Source organism: Chinchilla lanigera, unplaced genomic scaffold, assembly GCF_000276665.1.
Source record: "Chinchilla lanigera isolate Chin_1 unplaced genomic scaffold, ChiLan1.0 scaffold00009, whole genome shotgun sequence".
Classification (NCBI taxonomy): Eukaryota; Metazoa; Chordata; class Mammalia; order Rodentia; family Chinchillidae; genus Chinchilla; species Chinchilla lanigera.
In genome coordinates this window covers 31954099-31981308 of record NW_004955410.1, presented here as the reverse complement: position 1 = coordinate 31981308, position 27210 = coordinate 31954099, and the positions used below count along the sequence as shown (strand labels likewise).

The 27210-nt window shown below is 44.1% G+C and overlaps 1 protein-coding gene across 1 annotated transcript in view; it reads right to left on the bottom strand.

The window, feature by feature from the left end:
- Fam188b (family with sequence similarity 188, member B) overlaps positions 1–27210 on the bottom strand; it is a 102973-nt gene that overhangs the window by 65804 nt on the left and 9959 nt on the right. Inside the window, exons 3-5 of the mRNA XM_005377507.2 lie at positions 26426–26661; positions 23137–23380; positions 17267–17694 (exon numbers count right to left, since the gene is read on the bottom strand). Of these exons, the coding sequence (XP_005377564.1) occupies positions 17267–17694; positions 23137–23380; positions 26426–26661 (908 nt within the window). The remainder of the gene's footprint in view (positions 1–17266; positions 17695–23136; positions 23381–26425; positions 26662–27210) is intronic.

Below are 27210 nucleotides of genomic sequence, written 5' to 3'. Positions count from 1 at the left end.
TGTAAAGTACCTTCTACTTTCCCAAACATTTGCAGAGCACAATTCTAAATTTAATTCTTACAAAAGTCCTGTGTGAGAAGCAGCACAGGGACTTTTTAGCCCCATTTTTACAAGGACACTGAGGTTCAGAAGACTGTGACTGTCAACTGTCCACTACAAACCTGTCCACAACACACAGGTCCATGGTGACATGTGGAAACGAAAAACAACGAAATGTTTCAGGGTAGCTTACTTTGTACATTTTATTTCAAGATTACATCTGTCCCAACTTTTTGAAATTGTTTAATGACATAAAAAATACGAATGTGATCAGTGACATGCTCTGTTCAACAGCACATATACTAGTCTAACTAGTGTCTGATTTACCGTGAAGTTAGTGGGGCTTAAACTTTAGGGTCTCTCCCTGCCTAGATACCCTGGCAATGTGTTAGTATGGTCTTGTGTTTTTGGGGATTTGCAAAAATGAGGTACTTTTACATCATTTCTCTTAAAGAAGCCACCCAGATTGTGTATGTTTCAGACCCACGGGTGTGAACCTGCCTCTAAACCTGGAGTTGGTTCTCCAGTACTTTTTAATTAATTTATTTTTCTGACGCATGAATCCATCCCTAGAGTCTATGACCCATTTACTGTTCCAGGTGGATGACCCCAGACTCCTCAGACACAGACACCCTGGGATTCACTGTGTTGCTGCAGTTGGTACAGAGAAAGTCCATGCCAAGACTGGCTCCCATAGCTACTCTTCCTTCCACCCAATGCCACACTCATGGAAAAGGAATATCCAGGAAATTCCGACCTACTCCCCAAAGCACAGAGAACTGACTGTTTTCTGGATGTTTCTTAGAAGAAGGAGGGAGAAACATGCTGCTTCAAGCCCCAGTTAGTTTTGTACACTTTGAGCACTACACCACCGATACACATAAAACCAGAGAGCTGTGGAATTTCCGTGAGTGAGCCAGCCCCAACTTGGGACGAGCACACCCTGGCTAAAATTAGATGTGTCCCTGAGCCAGGAAGTCCTCCTCCTGGGCCACTCCAGGCAGCTGTTTTCACTCTACATAGGTGTGAGGTCTTTGGGTACCAACTTGGAGTGGGACAGGAGGCTCCCACCCTGTTCCTCTGGAGTACAGTTTCCCGTCTCTAATGAGGGTTCCCAGCTGTTAGGTACAGGTAGCTCATGGGGGAGCCCGGCAGGTGAGGGTATACACTGAGCAACTGGGACATCGCTGAGAATCCAGCCATTGAAGAGGGAAAATCAATGCTGGAACTCCAAGAACCCCAAAACAGTGGAGCACAAGCCACCCCTTACCAAAAAGTCAGGACATGAGGATTTAAAAGTTTAGTGCAAGGCAGGCTTCCCTCTCGGGTCCCTCAGAGTAACAGTATTTCACGTGAGGTTGTAAGAGTGGGGAAAAACCAACCTAACCACTCAGTGTTTTTCTCTTTAACAGTGAAATTTGTGCAGAAGCTGCATGAAGCCCTCTGGCAGAGCTCTGGGCTCCCTGGTCTCTAAGGATCTGACTCTAAGTAGCACAGGCCTGCAGCTGAAAGCTCAACTCCTCCCATCCCCTTGAGTCCTGGCTTCCTCGAGCTGCACCCTCCTGCCATTACCCCCTTCCCAGGGGGCTGGCATACAGGAACCCACAGACTGCAATCTCTTCCAGACTGTGTGGGCAAGAAGCGGCCCCTGCAATGCAGCTGACAGGAAGAGCTTTGACCAAAGGTATCTGGAGCTCTTTCCAGAACAAATACAAAACCATCTGAAGCAGCTAGAACCACGTCGGGCAGTCTCCTGTTGGAAATGTCACGTTGAACCTCACAGTGTGGATGTAATCAAAGCATCAGGGGTTCTAAGAGAACATTCAGAGGTTGGGAAAGGATTCCAGTCCTAGAAGGGTGGATAGGCTATGATGGGTCTGGGGCAGGAGGATGGGAACTAACTTCCCAGTGCCCACAGGATAACCTGAAGCAGGCTGCTTTCTGTGAATCTGGAAACTAGGTATAAGAGCCACTGGGTCCTTGGAAGTCCAGGGCTTCGGGGGCCCATGTGTAACACAGGGAGGGGCTCGGGTTTCCTGGTCTATGCCATCACCTGACCCAAATTCCAGCATTTATGACACACACTATGACCTTGTCAAGCTCCTTTATGATCTTTCTCCAAAGATAAAGGATAGAGTCCATTACGGATTTGTTTATCCCTATCAGGTCCATGTGCTTTATATTTTCTCTCATTTTCAGAACTGTTAAGCCACAAGAAAAAGTGCAGTATACTCCTTACTTATAATGCCTGTTACCATGTGCCACATGCTTCCCTTCTCAACACACACACACACACAACCCTCCGAGTTTTTTGTTTCTTCCTCGTTGCTGAACCATTTGAAAGCCCGCTGCCACATCACAACACACCACCACCAAACACTCCAGCTTGCTTCTCCTCAGAGCAAGGGTTTGCGCCTACCTAACCTGAGTGGGCTGTATTTGTATGACCACCTATTTAAAACTCGATGTCCTTGTCTAAGCATTCCCAGGCCCCTACATCTGGGACATACGCCCCTTTCGAGTTACTGTCTTCAGAAAAGAAAAACAAGCAATCAGCTGTAATGTCTTTATTAAATATTAAATGGGCTAGATCTGCTTTTTTATCTAAAATGGATACTTGCAACTTTTTTCTTTCTTCAGTAACCCCTGGAGAGTATTAGCTCTTAAAGGTCTCTGATCATTCACATCTAGAGTAGGAGGTGACTTGAGACTTGGGGAGCTGGTGGGGAAAGGAGAGGCTCTGGGCTGCAGAAGTCTGTGGTATGGGCAGGTGTCCTTGGCAGCTCCAGAGCTGGCTCCTCAGCACCTAGCAAAATGCCCTTGTAAGTTCATCTGAGCCACAGAGAAGCTTCTGGAACTTGAACATGTAATGCGTCACTGCTCTGTGCAGAGGCAGAAGTGAAATAATAGAGCCTCCAGTGCTCAGATGGGGCAGAGGACTCAGTCTGCTTTCCATCAGTGAGATTTTTAGGATGCTTCATTATCTTTTCTTCCCACTCAAAAAAAATTTTATTTCAAAGATGACAGGCTGAACAAATGACCCAGTGATCACAGGGAGCCACATCACTGTTTAGAGGAATGTCAGCTACCTCTCAAAGACTACATCTGTCTTGGGCCGAAGGCAGAAGCAGTAAAGCAGATGGAAGACCATGACTCTGTGGGCCCAGCAAGGGGGCTCACCATGCCCACTCACTGCCCAGGCCTGCCCTCGGAAGAACTGCAGGCAGAGAAGGGAGAAAGCTCACATCTGTACCAACGACCAGAGCTTTCAAAAGGCCCCAACTTCCCCTTGACCTTTACTGCAAAGGGAAGGCAAATCCATTCAATCCACAAATGCATCTGAGGCCTACTGCGTGCCTAGGCCCTTGGGAGAGCTTTTCCCAAAGTCACAAGAACAGAAACTCAGACGTGTCTTCCCTTGCCCACAGCCCCCACAGTGAATCTGAACATTTCTCAGCCTCCAGCACCATCTTCCATATCCCAACACCAGCCCTTCTTCCCACCCTTCTCACAAAACTCCCATCTGTACAAGAAAAAGTGCTTTGTTTAACCAGATAGTGGAGGGGAAGACTAACATTTATTAGAGTATCTATTGGAACCCCAATATTTCTAAGCATTATTTATTTATTCCTCATAACAATCTCATAAAGGTAGTGTTATTGTTGACTTTTTTCTTTTTTTACAGTACTAGGGGTCTAACCCAGGGCCTTACACATACTAGGAAGGTACTCTACCACTGAGCTACATCCTCAATTATTATCCCATGTCCCGGTGCTTTAGATGAAAAAATTAACCTACAAAGAAGTTCTTTTCTTAAATTGCCCAAAGTCATCCTTTTAGTATACAGCAGAGCTGGGATTTGAACTCAATTCTATTTGATTCTAAATCCAAGGCCCTTTCAACCTCACCATGCTAAGAGTTACTAAATATGTTAACATAGCAAGCTGAGTTTGAAAGGCTCACAATACAATAAAATGCAATGTTTCCCAAATAGCCATTCTCAATAACTTGACTTAACAAAGCTTTGCTTAATTGAAATGAATTTCAAGTTGCTCAAAAACTCTCCTGAGCAGAACTGACTCTTTCACTGGGAATTTAAAAGGCACTTAGGGAAATTGCAATGCCCCAGGCCCATCATCATGGACATCGATTATCATTATGGAGCATGGCAGAAAACGAATCCAGTATTGTCGGTACTGCCCCCACCCTGGCCCTACCCCAGTACATGCCCCGCCACCTCCTTCAGAGGCTCTGTGCTGATGGATTCCCGTCCTCTGCTGCTGGCACCCAGCTCCTGGCCGGCACACACGCTCACATCTCACATGACATGACGAAGGACGCTGTACCTTAACTCTCCACTACCGTGACAACCAGTCCTGATGTTCCCCATCACTTCAAAACTCCCTTCAGAAGGGCTCCCAATTCCCATGCTTCTCCATCCCTCCCCCTCCTCAACACCTCACGGTCAACCTTCCGCTCTCCAGCACTATATCAAAGTGTGTTCTCCAAAACCACAGAGGATTCCAGATCCCATCCTCCTCACCAGACCCAGTGACCTTCCCAACCTCTGAAGAGGCCAGGATTTCAGCCTCCTGCCTCTGGAAACCATCTCTGCGCTCCGCTCAGCTGCGCTGGGCTTCCCCCTCTTCCCTCTGCTCTGAACACGCCCTTTCGTTGTCCACACCAAGCCTGGGTCCTCCGCTGCAGGATTCAGTCACTCTCGGCCACGTCCGTGAAAGCACTTCATCTGCCGCCCTGTGCCAGCATCCCCTCTCCTCTAAACTCTCAGCAGACATTCCTTGGAATGGCACTTCTACCGTGCTCTAGACTGGAACAAAAAAGCTCCACTAGAAATGTCCAGAAACAGGCTTCTCATCTTCTTGACTCAACCAGCAGGGACAGTGCCCCCCTAAATGCGTGCCCAGCCCCTTGGACCTCCCGGCCCACAACCTTCCTTGCACCCACATCCTGCTGTTTCTCTTTCTCTGACTTTGGCTCCTTGCCCCTCTTCCACAGTCAGATCAAAGTCCACTCCTGGGCTGCGACCCTGGGGCCAGCCACTCTGCCCATTTCTGCACCCCCAGACTAATCTTCCTGAAGCATGGCTCACTTGGTTTAAAATAACAACCACATATGCAGGACACTTTTTACTTCTCTGTTGCCAAGAGAAGAAACCCTGGCTTTTAACACATCTGACTAGTCCTCCAGTCCCCTCTCTGCCATGTCCCCACACATCCCTGTGTTCCAATCTGTAACAACTTTCCCCCTTTGCCTTGCTCAGACCATCTCCCCAGCATGGGAATCTCCGCTTTCTAAATTATCAGACCCACCCTTGAGTCCTTGGATGCCAGCTCCTCTGAAGGCCTTTTTCTCAGCAGGGCCCCGAGGATAGTGAATGCACACTGGGCATGCAGTGCCTCAATTTCCTAGCTGTCAAATGGAACCAATAACCCTCCTAAGTTGCTGTCAGGATTAAATTATGACATGTAAAGCTCTCGCAACAGGGTCTGTAATATCAACAGCCTAATTATCCCCTCCATGTGACACTTTGTGATGTCTCCTTGTCATTCATCTTTTCTTTCTTCCCCCTTAATCCTGTGGTACCTATTTGTACAGATGTCTTAGCCTCTTGGTGGCAGGGACCTCATCTTCCACATCTCTCTCCTCAGCACTATTTGAACAAGCAAGAGACCCTCTATAAATGCTTTGTGGAGCTGAACAAGATTAAATATCATGTATTTAGATTGAGATCAAAAACTGTTTATCAGGAAGAGGCTTCAGTTCTGAAAGATTCATGGCCATGAAACGGGCCTCCACAGGAAATGAAAGAAATCCCATGGCTTTAGCAACTTCTCGTGGAATGAGCAGAGAAAACAAAGTAGAATTTTCTAAAATGAGGTACACACACGAAATCTAGCTATACAGGAAGCTGCACTGGCAGATCATCTTTGAGATTTGAAGAACTCTGCCCAGAATGGCCCTGCCAGAATGCAGCTTCAAAGGCCACCTTTCCAAGGTAAGGATATCAGCCCTGAGTGAGTAACAGTGGAATTCCACCGCATATTTGGGAAAATCACCTAGGGAATCATGAAGGAAGGTGTCCACTCCAGCAGGATTGAAAGAGATTTGGCAGGAGAAAGGCTTCAGCTCAGTCTCCTCCAGCTCCCAAGGCATCCAGCCTATCATTGAGACTCAAAATAGGAACAAGAATACCCTTCTTTTTCCTAAATCAGTGCCCTTGTTTAATCCTTAGGAGGAACTCAGGCTCCTCTCCACAACCCACCATGATGCATACGATCCACAGATGTCTACAAAGTCAGCAGAACCCAACAGAAGGCTGAGAAAGGACAAGATAGCTGCTTCATCTTCAGGACTGAGACCTTAGGGATTCAAGCCAGCCTTTCCCACAAAATCTCAGGCTTGGAGAAAAGTGGGATAAGTGATGAGGAACAGCAATGAAACATTTTGCTGCCCCTGCAACTGAGCTATTTAAACCCTACTTAGCCTACAAAACTCTGCTCAGCCCTGCCTCATCCAGAAAAACCATCTTTTCTAAGATCCTATGGCACCTCAATTACTCTATCCACCTGGCTCAGAGACAAACATGTTTCCTGTTTGCTAAATCACTAGTCCCACTCTTCTTTGAGCTCCTTGAGTGAGGGAACAAGCTCATGCTCCACTCTCTAGGAAAGACAATAACTCACCTCCATGGTGGTTTACTGGAAAAATTTTGAATAACAGTGAAAAGACAGGGTCACAGACAAGTCACCCACATACTCAGAAAGCTGACAGTCCAGCAGGAGGAGCAAGATATTGTCAGCCCTCACCAACATGGCACATGCTGTGAGAGGTATAAGGGGGTAAGTGAAAGTGTAGAAATAGGGAAGTAACTGGTAAGGGCTTCCTAAACAAGGCACATTCCAGATAATAAACATGGTGCATCACAGTCTGGGTGGCCGGGCTGTTTGGCTGGCTCATTGGTTGGTTCATTGGTTGGTTGGTTGGGTGGTTGGTTGAACTGGTTGGTTGGCCAGTTGGTTGGTTGGTTGATTTGCTTTTTATTTGTTTAGCAAGTTGGTCGGATGGCTTGTTGGTTGGCAAGTTGGATGATTAAATCAATGTACAAACAAAAATAGTGAATTAATGAATGTCAATAAGCAAACTAAAGATAAAGTTTGAATTGCTCCAACTCTATTACATGGTCAGTTTAGGTTTCATGATATTGTCCCAGAAAGATCACCATAATTTTCCCTTCCACTCTCTTTGCTAAGTGTATTCTCTCTTTTGTTTGACATTTACTACTGACAGGTACAAGGAGATAGGTGAGGGAATGATAAAGAGATAAGACCTCACTCCAGGCCTCAAGGAGTTTCACAAGTAAAGTTGAGTTAATAAATTATCACTGGATCTACCTTGAAGGTTGGCCATGATAGTGACAGAAATAAAGGGAAGCAGTCAGGACGAGAAGAGGGTGAGACAAGCAAGGACATACAGGGGAGACAAGCCCAGGGTTTACATTTCAGGCAGCATTCCCTCTTGGGTGCTTATACTGCTGCAACCTGAGGGCAACCCTGAAAGTAAAAGCTTCCTAAAATTCTGCATCCTCAGTGCCTCATGTGCCTCACTGCCATTCTGGCCCTCATGATCTCTACATGAGCCTCTATGTTAGAGTTCTGGTGGCCAAGACTTGCAAGAAGCAAGTTGACAGACCAGCAGACAGGCACCTTGGAGTAAGAAGAACGGCACCAGGAAAGAAGAATCTCCACAGTGCTGCTCCTGATCTCCTATGCTCATTTCCCCTAAAATCACTTGAGCCTCAACAGTTTCCTTCCATCTCTTACCGTCCACTTCCCTTGCATGGGACACCTTCCTGCCAGCACACTAGGACTCAGGACCTAGGGCGGAGCTGGCAAGGGCCCCCAAGTGGTCAGAGGAGAATCTTGGAGCTGCCACACCAATGTCCACAGATGGACAAGATGAGATCACTCTCTCTTCTAAGGAAATATGTGGATATTCTTTGGCCACACTTTCTTGATCTCAAAGGAAATCTGAGTCATGGGAAGTCTCTTTCTTCTGAGAGATGCATCAGATCAAAGACTTGGATACTGAAGGTACCCAGCGAGGCCAGCATTGGGAAGGAGAGGGGAATAGTGCTCTGCTGTGGTCTGGACACACGAATCAGGTAAAACGTGGCCCCACATCAAGAAGTAGGAAGGTGAACTCATTAAGTGTAGGGCGTAGGTGGTGGGTGTGGACAGGAGCCACACTGGCCACAGAAGACAGGTTCCCCAGAATAGGTTATACAAGCAAGGGTAAGCCCCAGCAGAGCCCTGTTCTACAGGATGACCAGCAGGAAAGCATCTGGGCTTTGCACAGGTCTCAAGAGGCAGCCCAATTGGAACCTTCAGAGTCTAACATAAGGTCCAAATGTGCAGAAATAAGTTAAAATGGAAACTCTATCCGTTACTAGTCCCACACGCTGTGGATGTTGTCAGACTTGGGCTGCTCCAGTTCAAGGGCTAGTCAATAAACCACGAATGCCACATCCTCTGCTGGGCCTCTGGCAAGCCCCAGCTGGCATTATTTATTCCCTCTCAGGACACACACAGGCATCTGTGTCCGTGCCCTCAGCACCTAATCTGGGGAATCCCTGGGAGGGGCTCATCTCCCCCTCCCCAACTGCCCCAGAGCACTTATGGAAGGTGCCTGGTGAGCGCCCTGCAAATGAAATTACGCAACAAAAGGAACCATACCACTATATTGCTACAGTCAGGAAGATGAATGAGGACCTGCTGCCACCTACTGTTCATTCTCCTGCAAAACCCAAAAAACCTTCCAGATACCATAAAAGAGGACCTGAGTCTCTAGAATCCACTGGCTTGGACAAAGTGGGGCACTAATCTTTTGAAGCCAAGGTTGCAAGACTGCAAAGAGCTCCCCTCCCACAGGACAAGGTGCAGTAGTCTGCTCCCCTCTGGATCTGTGAACTAAACTCTCAACTGCTTCTAAATGTCATTGTTCGCTATGAAGCCTTCTGTAGGAAACAGTTTTCCAAACTCAGGCTCTCTTGTCCCCTCAGCTGCACTCTCTAGTGTACTTTGTCCTTCCCTCCTCTGTGACAGCTTCAACTTAGCACCCAGTTACATAGGGTCTCACAGTGAGCCTGGGCTTCCAGAGGCAGGGAGCTGGCTCATCCTTCAACATCCAAGAGAGGCTCAACAGACCCATTCCATCCGGTTGATACAGTCAGCCTTGACTCAGACTTGAAGTCAGTGATAGAGTAACACCATTCTCTTTGAAAGAACACTTCAGGCCCCATGACAGGAGAAGCTGCCAGTGTACTAGAAAATGTTCCAGTCTCTCCTCTGGAGTCTGTACTTTATCTGTGAAAGATTCCTACTTGGCCTCCCTCACCAATGGTGATAGCCCCGAAGGTGATAGCCACAAACAGATTCTGCAAGTTGTTAACTGTTCTCGTGGCATGCAGGCAGCGGGTGAATGTACAAGGAATGGTAAGAACAGACATGGAAACCACTGGCGCCCGCCGTGATGCCTGGGACTGGACACACCCATCCTAAATGCTATGAATCTCAGTTGCTAAATGTTCATAGCCGTACCCCAAGAATTACCCCAAACTCACCAGGATGTGGCACACTGCGTGCTCTCCCCAAGATGGGCAGCCCATAGCCAACGACTGACATGGATACAAAAAGCCAACTCCCTTACTTAAAAGTGGGATCAACTAGGGGACAATTTATGCTCCACATCTCCCCATAAGGTCAGCTGGAGACCCCACATCCTTGCCGAGCTCCTGGCCCTGCACTGTCCCACTTTCTACTCTCCCAGAATGGCCCTGCCAGAACTCAGTTCTGAAAGTATATCTTCAGTAAAGTATGTGCATTAGAAACTCTGCCTGGCATACATCACACCACCTGGAGGGCTTATGAAAACAGGTTTTTGGGTGTGTTCCTCAAAGTTCTTGATCAGTTGTTCAGACAGGGAGTGTTTTTAACACATCCCCAGGTAATGCAAATGACAGGAACCACAGTTTGAGAGTCACTGTTCTTGAGAGACTAACCAGAGATAGAAACACCCAACCAGTAACAAGCAAAGAGGTTATATGGCAGAATTTGACCTTGCACCCTCAGCTCCTGCAGGCACCTGCAGCCAGGAGGAATAGAGATCAGGCCTCCAGAGGCACACCCTCATGCTCTAGCCTGGGGGATATTCCAGGATGCTGAGCTCGAAATCCTTCTACTCTGCATCTATAGAATGAGAGGAGCCTGCATTCTCAGAGGAACTCCATAGTCATATCCTTGTCTTTCACCAAGATGAAGTCAGCTGAGTGGACAGTGACTTTCAGCTCACAGGAGGGCAGCAGTTTAGCCTGAGCACACCCTAACCCATGAGTAGAAAATGGAGTGGGAATGTCGGCAATGGTGGAGTCCCTGGAGAGCAGTCCAACCACACCCTTCACCTGCAGACAGCAGCACAGAGGCCCTGCACTGGAGTTCTTATCAAGGCAGAACCCAGCCTGCAGGCAGAGGAAAAATAAGCTCTCAGCTTAAAGGCAGGGCTGAGACCACTTTTGCTGCCATCAGAGAAGAACCATGAGCAATCCTAGCGACTGGGGCTCCAGGGAGTAGTCCTGAATGAAGGACAACCCCCTAACAGCTTCCGTAGGATGCCAAGGCCAGAAGTGAACCGTCATCCTGTCACAGAACCCAAAAGGAAGCCCAAGGGGCAGCTCACGCCTCATTTCTATGGGCACCAAGCACATGGTGCTCAAACCACAGGCCACAGGGAGGCCAAACAACGACAACCACTAGCCCAGTAGAAAGTAGCATGGTGGACCACGGGTGTGGGTTGTGGAACCAGTTTCCCCAGTCTTCCTCATTTCAGGGCAAAGCTGCCCTCTTCCTGTGGCTACTCAGCCAAAAGCCTTGGAGTCACCCCTGCCCTGTGTTTCTTTAACAGTGTGCATCTCATCCACAAGCAAATTCCAACCTCTTGTATCTACCCCAGCCTGTGTCTACCACTTTCATTGCCACTGCCTTGAATCCAGCCACCATCAGCTCCCTCCTGGACTTTCTAATCACCTCCTAACTGGTCTCCCTGCTCCCACACTTGCCCCCTGGGTCGATTCTCAAGGCAGCAGCCCTGGGGATCCTGAGGAAACAAAAGCCAGATCACAGCCCGCCTCAGCTCAGCCCCCAGGGGACTCACATGTCCTAGAGGAAACACCAGCACGGTGTTAGAGCTTTAAGGCTCTATGCCAAGTCCTGGCTTCCTCTTCCATTCCAGCATTTCTCTATCATCCATGGCAGCCTCAGACAAGCAGTGTGCTGCCTCCTCAGGGCCCCACAGGGCCTGCTCTTTCTCTGCATTCATTCCCAGAGTTCAGAGGGTTTGTCCCTCGTATCTCTGCTGGATCCTCTTGGGGCCCCGCTTGCTGAAAGGTTTTCCCCAGCACTCCTGCCCTGTCAGCCTTCCTGATTTCCTTTTCCTTGGGAACTGAGGATCTGAAACAACTCTATCTCAAATCAGGGAATAGTATGAAGAATAGGACATCATTTATGGTTGATGACAGCTGTGACAGACGCTTAATGAACACAGGGAGGACATGCAGTTACTGCCCAAGCTGAGGCGCTAAGTGGAAAGTGGGAGCAGGTTTTATGCAAGGGTCTCACCTCACCTGCAAGCACCCGGGAGTCACCCCTGCTCTCCATCTAAGACTTTCCCAGCTCTGACAGTCCACAACCATGAATTCAAATGGGTCCCGAAGGAGCATCTCTTCCACTGTGCCTTTTGAAACACCTAATCTAAAAATCTTTCAGAAAAAATTCTTACTAAATTAAACTTTCATTCCATGGAGTCTATCATTTTTCAACGTTGTGTTCTGTTCTGAAAAAATAGCCACCTTCTTCAAAGTGAAACCCATAAATACTCATGGAATTAACAACTACCCAGAACTCCCTGGGCCCACCATGGCAGGCCCTGTAGCCAGATACCCCTGTTTCCCGGCCTAATCCTGCTGGCCTTGGGCATCACATGGCTGTGGGTTTTCCTGTTTCCTTACCCACACAGATTTTTAAAAGACAGTCAGAGGAAACTGTCTGGAAAAGGTAAAAACAAAAAAATTCTTCTGAGAGTAATAGGAAGGGAGATGGAGAGAACAGGAGATGAGCAATTTTTTAAAAAACCTTTAAAACCTATAGTGAGACTAAAAGAAATTTTAATGCTGCCTGAAGAACAACTAGCAAAGATTTTTTTTTCCCCACTCTGTGGGTTATCTTTTCACTCTGTTGGTGATTTCTTTTGTTGTGCAAAAGCTTTTTAATAAGATGAAATCTCAGCTTTTAATAAGATGAAATCCCAGTTGTTCTATGTAGTATTGCTCATGCAGTTGGGGTTCTGTTCGTGAAGTCTTTGCTGACGCCTGTCTTCAGGAGTTCTACCTGTTCTCTCTCCCAGCAGATTTATACAGAATTGGGAAAAAAGTAGATTCCCCAAATTTAAAGGCCCAATCAAAAAAATGGGCATTTAAATGAATAGACACTTCTTAGAAGAAGTATAAATGGCAAATAAATACATGAAAAATGTGCAACATCACTGATCATTTGAGAGATGCAAATTAAAATAATGCTGAGATTCCTTGTCACTCCAGAAAGAATGGCTATTATCAAGAAGTCAACCACTAACAAATGCTGATGGGGCTGTGGAGAAAAGGGAACCCTTGTCCACTGTTGATGGGAGTATAGACTGGTGTAACCAGGTTGGTTACACCATCCATAAATACTCATGGGCCTGCCATGGCAGGCCCTGTAGCCAGATACCCCTGTTTCCTGGCCTAATCAGATTCCTCAAAAAACTAGGACTAGAGGTTCCAATTGACCCAGCTATTCCCCTGCTTGATATCTTCCCAAAAGAATTAAAAACATCATACAATGTCGTCGATATATGCACACCCATGTTTGTAGCAGCACAGTTTGCAACAGCTAAATCTTGGAAACAATCCAAATGCCCATCAACCAATGAATGGATAAAAAGATGTGTTTTTCATTATACAATGGAGTACTACTCAGCTGTAAAGAAGGATAAACTTGAAAATTTATAGCTAAATGAATGGATCTTGAGACCATTCTCTTAAGTGAAATAAACTGGACACAGATGTGTAAATATCACATTGTTTCTCTGGCATGAGAAACTGAAAGTGTAAATAAGAACCAAAATGTATCATAGATATTGTGAAATAGGAAGTAATTGTTCACAAGGGAAGAGGAACTGCAGAGAGAGAAAAACATGAGAAAAAAATAAAATGGAAACAAAGCTTTGTAAATGAGGAGGGGAAGAGAGGTTGGAGTGGAAGGGAATGGGGAACAAAGAAGAACTGTGACATATCATGTACAGGTACAAATTCCCTATGATGACTATATATACATAGCCAATAAACCTAATAAGAAAAATAAATAATGAAAAGGAAACAGTTGCCCTCTGTAGTCAGCAGAATAATAACCTCCCACCCATCCCTTAAATATGTCCTAATGCTAACCCCAGATGCCCTGAATACGTTAGGTTTTACAACAGGGGAATTAAGGTACAGATGGAATCCAGCTTGCTAATCAGCTGGTCTTGAGGTGGGAGACCAGCCTGGCCAACTTAGTGACTTAACAGCACCCTGTCTCAAAATAATTTTTTTCTCATTTCCAGATCTTTAAATTAATGAATCATATTCACAAATACCCTTTTGCACCATATAAGGCAATATTTATAGGTTCCAGAAATTAGGCTGTATCTTGTAGGGAAAGACGTTTGTTTTCCAGTTTGCTAAGTGACTATGAATGGAGACCAATAACATACACACACACACACACACACACACCAACAGACACAAAAGATTAAATGCATAAATGTGAAAGGTAGGAATATAAAGTTACTAGAAAAAAAGAGGAAAATGTCATTAAAAACTGAGATCAAGGAAAAACATAATAAAGAAAACTTTAAATTTTTTTAAATTTTAAATCGTATGCCAAAAGAGAGATTGATTATGACAAAATGAAGAGTTTATGTTCAAAAAAAAAAAAAAAAGAGTTTATGTTCAACAAAAACATATGAAAGTTGTTAGACAAATAACAGAATGAGAAAGGATATTTTACAAAGTCTAAAACTAACAGGAAATCAATATCTACTGGAAGGAAATTAAATTCTCTCTTCAGGGAGGCAACATTAACAAAAGCCTATGCAATTATCCATACATAATGTCTGGTTTCAGTTAAAATGACCAGGAATGCAAAGCAACAGGACCAAATGATCAAAACTAAAAATAAAAACAGACAAGAGCAGACCCTCAGTGATCCAGACACTGGAGTTACTAGATGGAGACTTTACAGTGATAGTGAATAATATGCACAAGAAAATAAAGGTAAAGAAGGAGAATTACAAAAAGAACTGAAATCTATTTGTTAAAATTAAAATTCTATAACAGAAAATTAAATAATTGAAATTAAGAATTCATTAAATCAGCTTAGCAGCACAACAGGCATAACAGAAGAGAAGAAACATGCAATGGGAAATAGATGAGAGAAAATATCCAAATGAAGTGTAGAGAGAAAAATGAGAAAGAATATTTTAAAACTACAGAATTCAAATAGAGTGCAAAGACGTATTACATATGTAACTAGAGTGCCAGAAAATAAAAAGATAAAAATAGAACAAAAGCAACATTTAAAAAGATAATGGACAATAGCTTTTTAAAGCCCATGACTTCAAGAAGCTGTATGCACTCCAAGCAGAACCATCAAGGAAAACTACACATAGGCACTTCATAATCAAACCACTGGAAATCAAAGAAAGCAAGAAAATCTTTTAAAAAACTGGAGTGAGGGAGCATGTAGAGGCTTAAGAAAATATACACACTGCCTTTAAAAGAGCAAAAATAAAACTATGGACTGGCTTATAAACAGCCATAATGAAGCCCTAAATCCTAATGACATGTCTGAAAGGTTAAACCAATAAACCACCCATCAATAATTCTCCACTCATGAAAATTACCGTCAAAAATAGAGGTGAAATGGAGGCATTTCCAAACAAAAACTCGTTAAAAAATTAATGCACCTGCTTAAAAAGAAAAAAAAAATAGACAGTTCTTTATAAATGTAATGATTAACCCAGTAGAATAACAAATTATTGCAATGGATTAAAAATTAAAATACGTACTGTTCATAAGATGTAAATATAGACCACACCATAAGGCTCTTCAGTTCAGCAAAGTGATATGGTAAAGAGTACAAGGCAGGCACAGGGGCACTTGCCTGTTACAGGAGGGTGACAGACCTCAGGAGTCCGAGACCAGCTTGGGCAACATACCCTGGTAAGACCCCATCTCAAGAAAAGAAAAAGAGTATACACACACACACACACACACACACACACAGTGATTAAAATAGACAATGAATGTTTAAATTTCTTAATGTATTACAGTAAAAGACACATTACCATCAATCAAAGTACTTCCTTCACTTCAAATACACTTATCCCATTGTTCTTGCCACTTTCTGAAGCAGTTTAGAAGTCTTCTTTCTCATTTTTATGAGTCATGATAAAAAAATAAGGTGACTACTACTGTCTATAGTCATCCAATGGAAAAGCAGGCTCACAGAAACATTAAGGAGTGTCCTCTTCGACCTTATTCACTGGGCCTGGCACCATATGACTTTTGGCTGTTCTCCCAAGTCAAACTGACTGGGAAAGGTAAATGTTTTGAATAGATTCAGGACATTGAGGCAGCCATGACGCCACAACTAATAACACTCAGAAAGGAGGACTTCCAGAACTGCCTCACAAAGTGGTAAGAACAATGGGATAAGGGAGTTCAAAGCAAGAGGGAGTATTCTGAGGGGGATTCATGGAAATGTATTTTATTGTAACAATTTTTTATTTAAACATTCACCATAGTTTTAGATCACACTTAGTATAACCAGAATAGAAATAAGCTAGAAATCAAAAATGGTAACCAGGAAAATACCCACAAATACTTTCAATTAATATATATCTAAATAATCCACAGGTCAAAAAAAAATCATAATAGGAATGATAAAAGATTTTAACTAAATTCTATGAATATATAACATATTAACTTGTAGAATACACAGCAAGTGTTATTTAGAGGGAAATTTGTAGACTTAAAAGATATTACAGAAGAAGGTTGAGAATCTGTTATTAAAGATCTATATTAGTAAACTAGAGAATAATAGCACATTGAACTAAAGAAAGTAAAGGGAAATAATGGAATCAAAATTGATGCAATAGGAAACAAACATATAAAGCCAAAAAGTAATTCTTTAAAAATACTACACAATTGATAAATTCCTGGCAAGATGACAGTAATAAAACAGATACCACGGTAAATCTCACAAACTTGAAAGTGATGAGGACTTGGTAGTTATGTAATTTTATATCCATAAATTTAAAATGTAGACAAAAAGCATCAAATTCCTTGAAAAAAATATAATTTGCCCAAACAGACACAAGAATAGAAAATTTAAATTTAAACAATTTTTAATTGAATGCATAGTTTAAAACCTCTCAGAAGTCTTCTCCTTTAAACTCAGTGTTTAAGGAAGCAGCAGGACCAATCTTACACTGATTTGTATCATATGGGGCAGAACCTGACAAGGGTGGTGCACGATAGAAAATTTGCCAGCCAGTCTGTGGACTTATGCACAAAATTCCTACACAAAATGTTAATAAATCCAATGATATGTAAAAGATAAGATATCATAGCCAAGTGGGGTTTATTCCAAAGTATAAGGTTGATTTTATATTCAAAAATCAATCAGCATCCAGATCTCTTGTGAAAGAATAAAGGTAAGAATAGGGCAAAAGAAGTGAAAATGATGCCGAAAGGATCTCTGTCAGAGCTGACTCACCACGGTATCTAGAAACACAGGAAACATGTGTTACCATGCCAGCCAGCCCGTGTGGCTGCAGATATATTTTGGAATCATCTGCTAACACCTTCCTCAGTTGTGGAAAGAAGTGAGTGGGACCTAGGAAGGTTCCCTGCAGCTTCAGGGATGTGTGACCTCAGGGCTCCATTCTCTTCCTGGTTGACCCTAGTCATCCCTGCTCCATAGGCTTGCTGTGAGAGACCAAGGAGCCATTAGGGCCTGCACACATGTGCAAGGTGGTGCTTCTCTGTAAGAAGCCATGATCTTAGCATGCTTACCTGAGAGGTGAGGGCTGGCTGCCCTGACGGTTGACAGCTTTTTCCAGCCTCTCCTGGGTCACCCTGGGGTTCCCACTGGGCAAGTACAACTTTGAGGTTGTCCTCTCCACCTCTGTGTGGCCATCTACTGCTGGCTCATTCTCTGACAGACTTCTAGGCAGCACTCTGTCACGTGGGGTCAGTCCTTTGCTGGGCAGGTGAGAAGGGCTGCTGGGGGTGGTTTTCTGCTTTTCCTTGGATGGTTCACTAAGCTGGCCCAGGGGGCTTCTGGAGATGGAGCCATTGTTGGAAGCAGGGATCTCCTGTGGGGCTAGGTGGGCTGGGGTGCCACCTGAGAGGTCAGGCACCATGGGGCTCTCCTCCTCCTGGGGTTGAGTCTTGCTGCTTGAGGCCAGAGACCGTCTTAGAGAGCGTTTGCGGAAAGAACCCTGTGGGGAGCAGCACAGAAATTATGTGGATCCCTCTCTGGGAAAGCTGGGGAAATATATTATACACTGGTCCATGGTGGCCCCTCCTCAAGAACGTCTGTTCCCATCCCTAACGCTTTCCCTTAAAATTCTACCTATTCTGTGGGGAGTCATTCAAATGCTTCTGCCACTGCAGTGCTCTGGCTAATGTGCACCCACACACACAAACCCCAGAGCACCCACAGCTTCTCAAGACCCTCCCCAGATCAGATGCAGATGGCAGAGGAAGTACTGCTCCAGTTTCTGAGTCCTGCCTCCCCAACCGGCTGGGTCATCTGTGGAAGGTATCTACTTTCTCTGTCCCTCATGTCCTCACCTGGTAATGGGACCTGTCATAATCCACTACCTGCCATTTCTAAACCCCAAATCCTGGGAAAAAGAAAGTTCCTTTTGAACTTCTGTGGCAAATCCTTTTCAACTGTGGTGAGGTTGCTTCCAGTCTTCAATAATACAAACATCCTTATGTCTAGGTCTTTGCTTACTGGAGGTTACTACAAACCCTGCTACATGCATTATGTGCTTTATGCACTCTACTTATATACTAAAGTACTTCCAAAACACATCTGGCCCAAAAGGGTACGAGGAGTCTGTAGTACCTACTTCCCACAAGTTCCCAGTGAGGATAAACAAGGCATTGCAGCACTCAAAAATAGTCCCTGCTTCCGCTTACTTACCTCATTTTCATTTCCGTATGGCCCCACCCCACCCACGGTAGCCAGGGAATGGCAGGAGCCATTCTTCACTCATCTCTGGCACCCACAGTGCTCCCACCCAGGTCAGCGGCCTATGCTTCATAAGTACTCAAGATCTGTTGAGTTTTTGAGATGAAAGAATTCCAAAGGAGCCAACTGGAATGCTCTATTTCAATCAATGACTATTTGAGGAAATTGGAACTCCTGTTACTACTCAACGGCAGGCAGGGGAAAGTAGAGGGACAAAAATAAACCTACTGAGCTTCTCCATGGTTTTAATTTCAGGACCATTCAGCTTTTCCAGAAATAAGTCAGGGCCAAATGGAGGCCTAGGGTGGAATAAGGACAGCTAATTTTATAGTGTTCTTGCCTAGTGGAAATTACTAGGCATGGTGAACCTGCTCCAAAAGCTGCCAAGGGCATCCCCTGCCCAGAGCAAGGAAGACATTAGTCACCATTCCCAAGAAGACGCAAATTTCTTGCATAAAGGAGCACTGCCTCTTACCTCAGACATCATCATTAAGTACAGAGCTGATCTAGTGGTAAAAACTGATGAATCTTACAAATTTTGGCTCCTTTCTCTTGAGCAACCAATAGATATGGCCAAAGCACAAAAGACCTTCCAGAAAACCTAGGGAAGTTCTACAGAAACCTACCCTTCAGTGTCCTTCACAGAATTCAGATGCCACAGGGGGAAACCTCAGCTCCCCAAACAATTACCAAAAGGAGAAGTTTGCAGCAACACCTTTAGCAGTAAGATAGGACCACATCATCTCCTCATGCCACAATTACGAAGGCAGTCTCAACTGCACACACTGGTTAGAATATCATGGTAAGACAGGACCCTGGTGTTCATCTGATGCACTGATTCTCAAAGTGTGGTCCAACAACTCTTGGGGTTCCTGGATGCATAAAGAACTAAAAACTATTTTCACAGTCATTGCTATGGTTCAGGTATGATCTGAGTGTATCCATCAAAGGTGCACATGCTGGAGCTTGGTTGCCAGTGTGGCAGTGTTAAAGGCCATCAAGAGATGGGGCTTAACAGAAAGTACATTCGTTATGGAGGCACCATCCATGAAAAGGATCAGTGCAGATCACACAGGACTAGGTTAGTTCCCACAAGAATTGGTTGTTATAAGGGAATTTGGCACCCCCCGGGTCCCTCTTCTGTTCACACAGCCTGACCCTCCTACATGTCCTCTGACCATGATGCCATCATGTTGTGAAATAGCCAGAAGGCCTTCACCAGAGACCAAGCAGATGAGGCCTCCAATCTGAGACTTTCAGCCTTCAAATGAGCAAAAAAATCCTCTTTTTATACATTACCCAGAATTAGATATTTTGTTATAGCAACAGAAAAACCTGACTCAATTGAGTCTGTAATAATATAACACGATTTCCCTTTTTCATGTTTGTGTGTAAAGCAATAGTGGGAGAAACTATTGGCTCTGAATGTGAAACAAGGCAGTGACACTCTTATAGCTTGTATCTAGATGTCCCCTGAAAGCCTCATGTGGTCATACATGGGGTTTTTCAGAGGTGGCTCGATCTAGGGCGTGTGATGCTGAAATCAAGGATGTGATGCTGGGATTGATTCATGGTTTGATGCTAGAATTAAGGCTTCCCTACTCTGGGTGTGAGTGCTATCTGCCCTAAGGGTGGGTAGCCTGGATAGGATATAAGATACAGAAAGAGGGTTACTGCTTGTCACTTTAGCCTACTGCTTACTGCCTCGCTGCCTTCTGTCTTCTGCCTACCATGAACTGTTTCTCCTCTGCAGTGCCCCTCTGCCATGCCACCCTGCCTTGGAGCCAGGCAACTATGAACTGAAACTTCTGCAAACTGTGAACTACAATAAACCTTTCTTCCTTTAACTTTGGGTGTCAGGTATTTTGTCTTAGCAACAAGAAAGGTAACTAATACAGGCACCAAACTTTACCAGAGCTTGAGGTATTTTTCACTGCTATAAACTGGCAAAAAAAAAATGAATACATAAAATATCTATTTCACTTAAGAATGTCCATGCTGAAGCGTAAGAATTATTAACTCTATTCAATCTAGGCCCAACATCTGCTGAGTGGGAAGGATGGTGTAAGTGTTTGGGCAACTGTCTAAATTCTGAGCGAACTTGCTGTTATTTTCATGGAAACCACTGAGAGACAAACCATGGTGATTCAGACTTGGGCTTCCAGCATGACTTTCTTAGAAATAAATTGAGTCTGTCATATAAAGGCAAACAAAGGCTGCATTGTTTTTAGTGATAAAATACAAGCTGCTGTGTGAAAATTAGAATTTTAGAAAATTCATATCCACCACTGTGAGCCTGACAGCTTTGCAGTACTTAATAACTTTTCTAAGTTGGGCAATAACATCAACAAATGAGAAGTTTTTTTGGAAAATGAAATGTATTCATACTTGGATCATCTGTGTAACTCAGTAAACAATATATTCCAAATGACCAAGACATCATGTTACAAAATTATGCAGGAATAAAAGACTCAAAGTGTAAGAGAGGTCAGTAGAAATTGATAAAGTATAAAATGTTCGTTGATAAGGTTTAAGATTCTACATTAAGTAACTAGTTTGTCTAATTTTAGGGTGGTATCAAAGAAAAGTTCCCCTGGTTTTCTGAAAAGGCTGTGTTAAGGTACTTTTTAATATTTTAAAAGTACATTTCCAAATTCTTATCTGAGGCCACATTTTCTTCATACACTTCAATCAAACTACCATATTGCAACAGACCAAATTCTGAAACAAAAATGAGACTTGAACTGATTTCATCTAAGCCAGATAATGAAGAGATTTGAAAAACAAATGTTAAACAATGCTACTCATCTCACTGATTTTTTTTCTTGGTTTGGAAAATATAGGGCTTTTTATTAAAATAGGTTGTGTTAAGTGTAATGAGTTTACTGCTGTTATTTTGATGGCTTAATAAGTAAATATTTTTTAGTTTTTCAGTTTTAATTTCCAATACAGGAAATGTCAACAGACACACTCCACACAAATAAAAGCTTCTGGGCTCCTCAATAATTGTATTAAGGGGACTGGGGATTTAGCTCAGCAGCACAACGCCTACCTGGCAAGCGCAAGGTCATGAGTTCAATTCCCGGTACCAGAAAAAAACTCCCCCCAAAAATAAATGATTGTATTAAGAGTATGAAGAGATTCTGAGAGTATAAAGCCCAAGAGCTGCTGCTGTGGTATCTCAATCAGACAGTCTTACTTCTACCATGTCCCCAACAGATGACACTTCCCCTTGACACCATTAGTTTTATCCCTTCCCAAACCACCTGTCCTGTTGAAGTGGCTGTGACTCACTCCAACATGGGGATCAGCTGTGCTCTCTAGAGCCACTGGGGAAGTCTACACCACTCAGTCCAACAAGACCAGCAAGCTCACACCATGCGCTACACACAAACAGCATGCACTCTCTGCTCTCAGGAAGCTTACAAACCAAGGCCAAGGAAGCCGAAAGGGGTACCCCATCGGCCACTCCAGTTCATCCACCAGAAGTAACCACTAGAGGTACCCAGGAGATTCTGAAAGTCACACCCAGGTCTGATAGAAAAAAAGAGCACTGAGCTACAGGCACAGCATCAGAGAGGCAGTCAGGACGCCACACTGGCTATCCAGAGACTAAGCTCTTCCTGCCTCCATGTTTGAAGAGATCTCTTACATTTTGCCAGTAAGATTTCTCTTCACAGGATTAAACATCCCCAAATCTTACAATTGTCTCTACTCTTCACCTCCCCACAACCTTTCCTCTGGACATGGTCTGGTTCATGAATGTCCTTCACTGTCCTTCATGTCCTTCATTATCCTTCAACAACGAGACACTTAGAACAGGACATGGTATCAAGGTGTGGCCTGAACTATGTGACAAGGAGCAGCTGCTCTCTCCCTTGATCTATACACAAAGATGCAAGACCACAAAAGCATGGACCTGAGGGCCTTAGACAATCACCTAACCCAAGAGACCAAAGCCAAGAGAAATGACAACCTTGATCAAAGACCCCACAGGACAGAGGCAGAGCCAGGGAGAGGATCCACTTCTTTCTGTCCTAATTCCAAATGAGTTAGGAGAACAGGGCGGCACCAGAGGATGTGCGGTGTGAGTGCAGTGGCAGCCGTGACCACACGTGTTTAATTTCGCTTCGTTTTCCTGCTGTTTTGTGAACTCCTTTTGCACTTTTCTCCACTTGGTTTAATCTCTCCACTTAATGAGACCATACCATGGTCTCTCCTTAAAGAAGACTAGAGAACAATATTAAATTTTTAGAATTCTTCTTGAAAGAGAAAAAAAGAAAAAAGTGAGACCATAAAGCTTAAGGTTTCTATTCTCTTCTAACTATCATGCTTTCAAATTTTTAAAAAGGAAAGATGTTCTCTAGATGTGGATAGTTTCCTTACTTCTGAATTGCAAAGAAAAACTTGGAATGTGTTTCCACCCAGCAAAGGAATAGAAAGCCATGACTTCCACTTCACTGACAGAAAGGGTAAACTAGGACAGGGAAGGAGATGAGGCTTGCCCAAGGCCCCGGCATCAGTGATGTGAGAGCCAAGGAAGAAACAGGCAGGTGCGCTTCCCATGCCTACACGGAGATTCCCCCTTCATGGGCTGTCTTGTGGCCACCCTATAGCCCCAGGCTGTGCTGTAGCCCTGTTCTCATTCCCCAGTCTCTCAACAAGGAAGAGACAGCCCCACCTGGGAGGAGCTGGCCATGGGTCCAGCCATCATGCCTCGGAAAATCAGGCCAGACTTGGGCCTGGTCTTCTCTCCTGCCCTCTTCACATCAGTGCATGGATCCAGCAAGTGAAGCTTGTCCACCTTCTCCCATGCAGATGCCAAAGGGGCGCTTTCATCTGGTACCATGTTCCCAGGATTACTCTTGCGTGGGGGCATTTTGCATGACAAATTACCAGGTATATCCCCATCGAGACTGTCTCGTCTGCAAAAAAAGAAATAATTCCATTAAGACAGACTCCCCAAAAGGAATCAGTACAGATGATAATAAATTCCACAACTGTGGTCACTCAGAGCAAGCCCATTTATATATACATATATATATATATACATATATAATTTTTCCTAATCAACCCATGTGTTATGATGAAAGGTAAGTAACAGAAAATACACTGACGTCAGAGCATTGCCACCTACAAAATTACAAGCAGACATAGCAAACAAGCAAACAAAATCAGAAATGATGGTGCAAGTTAGGTTCCCACAAGTCCTTGTTTATCCTTGCTTATCCAGTCCTGGGTGATCCAGAAAAACCAGAACCCTGCAAAACAGTCCTGGGATGTGTGGAGCTCAGCTTTACTGCACCCACCTGAGAGTGGTGGATAAAACTTATGGCAAACTTAGCACTTGCTGACTATTCAGGAAAGTTGGACAAGTATGTCAAAATCTGTGTGTGTGTGTGTGTGTGTGTGTGTGTGTGCGCGCGCGCGCGCGCATGTGTGTGTGTGTAAGACAGAGAGAGGGGTGGAGAGAGAGAGAGAGAGAAGAAGAGGAAGAGGAAGAGGAGGAGGAGGTCAAGAGTGAAAGCAAGCAAGTAGCAAAAAAGAACAAGAGAAGCCAAGATATGAAACAAGACACTGGGGTGAAGAGGAGCCTTTCCTAGGACTGCTCAGAAGCCAGCACTCCTCTGACAGCCCAATGTGTTCTACTCCTGGGCCATGGCACAGATGAGCACTGACACCTGCTCTATGCCATGCTGCCCTCCAAGGCTGAGTCACACATGAGAGCAGCAGTCACTGGTGCCATGAATGGGGCATGTCAGGAGGAAGAGACTGGAGCCATCTTGGGGAGAGCCCTGTATCAAGTGGCTGATCAAACAAAAAAGTCCTGAAAGAGAGCACCAGGCTGAGTAGACAGCCTTGTAAAGCAGGACGTGCCAGCCAAGCAGGAGGGACTGGTCACAGGTGGGGTTTTGCAAACTAACCTAAGGAGTTTGGCTTTCCTCCTGAAAGCTGCAGGGAACATCCATCAGTGTTTTAGGAAGGAGCAGGCTGACAGGCTTGTTTTGGGGGAAGCGCCCACTATCACACATGGGGGATGGATTTAAGGAGAAGAGTTACACAGGGAGAGGCTCGGGGTGTGAAGAAGGCCCTTGCCAACAGTGAAGGGAGGATGGGGGGAAGGTCTGGTGTCACTAGGGAGCTGAGAAGGCACAAGAATACGGAAGACGACAGGGCAGGAAGAATAAGGGTGGACACCCACGTGCTGGGCTTGAACTTCCGCATTGTTGCTTCTTCTTTTTGGCTTCTCAGAAATATTTCATTTTTCAGCCAAGTAAATGTCTATGAAGGCGGGGGGGGGGGGGTGCTTCTTCATACCTTGAGCTAAATGTTTTTAATGGTTCCACCCTTTGGCAGTTGGACACCTAGGCTTTGAGCTTCACTTGCCCTCAGGAAATGAAATGCTTTTCTGCCAGTGAACGGGAAAAACCCTTTCCCCAGAAGTTAAACTCACTACCGGTGACTGTGCAGGAACTGCCCGAGTGTGATGGTTATAAGTTAATGCTCTCCAGATAATAGAGGTTCAGTTAAGAATGCCAAATCATTCTCTTCCGAGAGCTCCACAGAACTTATCTTTCAGATTTCCTCCAGCTCTAGAGTGTCTCATTGATTTTAGAATATTATACTCCTGTTTTTTGAAGAAGTCAAATAAAACAGGGCCCTGAACCTTAAGTGTCTCAAAATATAAAATGTACAACTTTAATAATCGGTATCCTCTATCACAAAATGGTTCATTCTCTGGAAGAATATAAAAGGGCTCCACTAGGCACCATCTGCTCCAGCAGAGATTTTGAAGCACAGAGTACAGGAAGCTGAATAACGACCCCCCCACATACACACAAGGTGTCCAAGTCCTGATCTGTGTAATCTGTGGATATATTAACTTACATGGTAAGAGCGAATTTGTAGATGTGGTTAAATTAAGCATCTTAAGAGAGGGAGATCATTGTTGATTGTCTGGTGGACACAGTGCAATCACTAGGATCCTTCGTGGAAGGAGAGAGGGGGATAGAAGCAGTACAGTAAGTACATCTCTTTAGCGGTAGTTAGTGATGTAACAGCACAAGTTGAGTGGTGAGCTTTAAAATGTGGAGAAAGGGACTGGAAGCCAAAAGAGGCAGGTCTCTAGCAGGCCAGGAAAGAAGAGCAACAGGCTTTGCCCTCAAAGCCTCCAGACAAACTGGCCCTCAGACACCTTGCCTCTACCAGTGAGACTGACTGGACTCTGACCTCCAGAACAATAGAGAACCAATTTGCAATGTAACCAACATTTACAGCCAGTTGACTTTAAGTAAAGCAATTACAGTATTCTCAATGATGTGGGTGGACCTCATTCTATTAATTGTAGGCCTGAGGTTTCTCAGAGAAGAAGGAATTTTTCCTCAAGCTATAACACAGGAATCCTGTCTGAATTTCCAGCACCAGGCCCTGCCCGATAGATTATAGACATGCCAGCTCCCACAACTGCATGAGCCAACTTCTTAAAATAAACTTCTTTATATATTTTTACGTGTGTGTGTGAACGCGTACACATCTGAATACACAGGCAGTCCCAGCCTACAATAGTTCAACTTACAATTTTTCAATTTGACAGTGGTGTGAAAGCAACATGCATTCAGCAGAAACCATACTTCAAATTTTGAATGCTGATCTTTTCTAGTGATATATGATACAGTACTTACTCCCTGGATGGTAGTCAGTGGTAGGAAGCTTTGGCTTCTTGGCCACAGGGTCACATGGGGAAACAATGGATCCTCTACTGCTGCTAAGCTTTGAAGTTCTGTAGGTTAAGTGAACTGAAAGCTTTTTCAATAGAATTTTTCAACTTACAATGGGTTTACCAGGACAAAACCCCATCACAAGTCAAAGAGCATCCATAGATGCTACTGGTTCTCAGGAGAAAACTTGCTGTCACAACCACTCAGAACAGCAATAGGAAGCTACTCTACTGAGTAATTGGGAAGAGATACCTGGCCTTGCTTGTTTCTGCCAAAGACGTTCTCCATCCTGCGTCTTCATCTGAAAGGTCATATATATTCACCAGCGTGGTCTCTGAGCATCTCATCGGCAATTTATTATTTTTCTTTGGAACTGAGAGTGCAGGGATTGGAGTTTCTTGTTTTAAATTTTTATCCACGTCTCCAGAGTAATCCAAAAAGTATCTAGTGATGAGTTCAAGGCTTGTTTTTAGAGGATTTTCCTTTGCCTATCATTGGGAGGTGGGAAAAATCATTAATCATAGATATAGCTTCAGGAAAGGATAAAAATGATAGTTATTCCAATTCTTTGACATAAGTTTATTGACTTCTCACTCATTCATACATGCTTTCAGCAAACTCGCACTGGCTTGCCTATTGCATAAAGCAGGTGCTGTGCTGAATAAAGATGCAGAGATGAAGACAAGATCTGTACCCAGAAGAACTACCATCCAAGGTATGACTCAAGCAGTCCAGTGAACAATTACAATAAAATGTAATGTGAATGGAGGAATGCCCAAGAAAATTTCCTTTATAAGTAAGTTCTCATAGGAGTAACTTTATAAAATACTTACCCTTTCATTTTAAAAAAAAAATTAGGTCTATAGAAAACACTAATTCTGTCGATCCATGAACACGTGAGGCCTGAATATTTTCTTAGTCTGTAACCTCTACATTTAATGTTGAACATTAACAATTGTAAAGACAACTGGAGCAGAAAGTTAATATGAAAAGCACAGAAAGCCAGGGGTTGTGGCACATGGCTGTCATCCAGCACT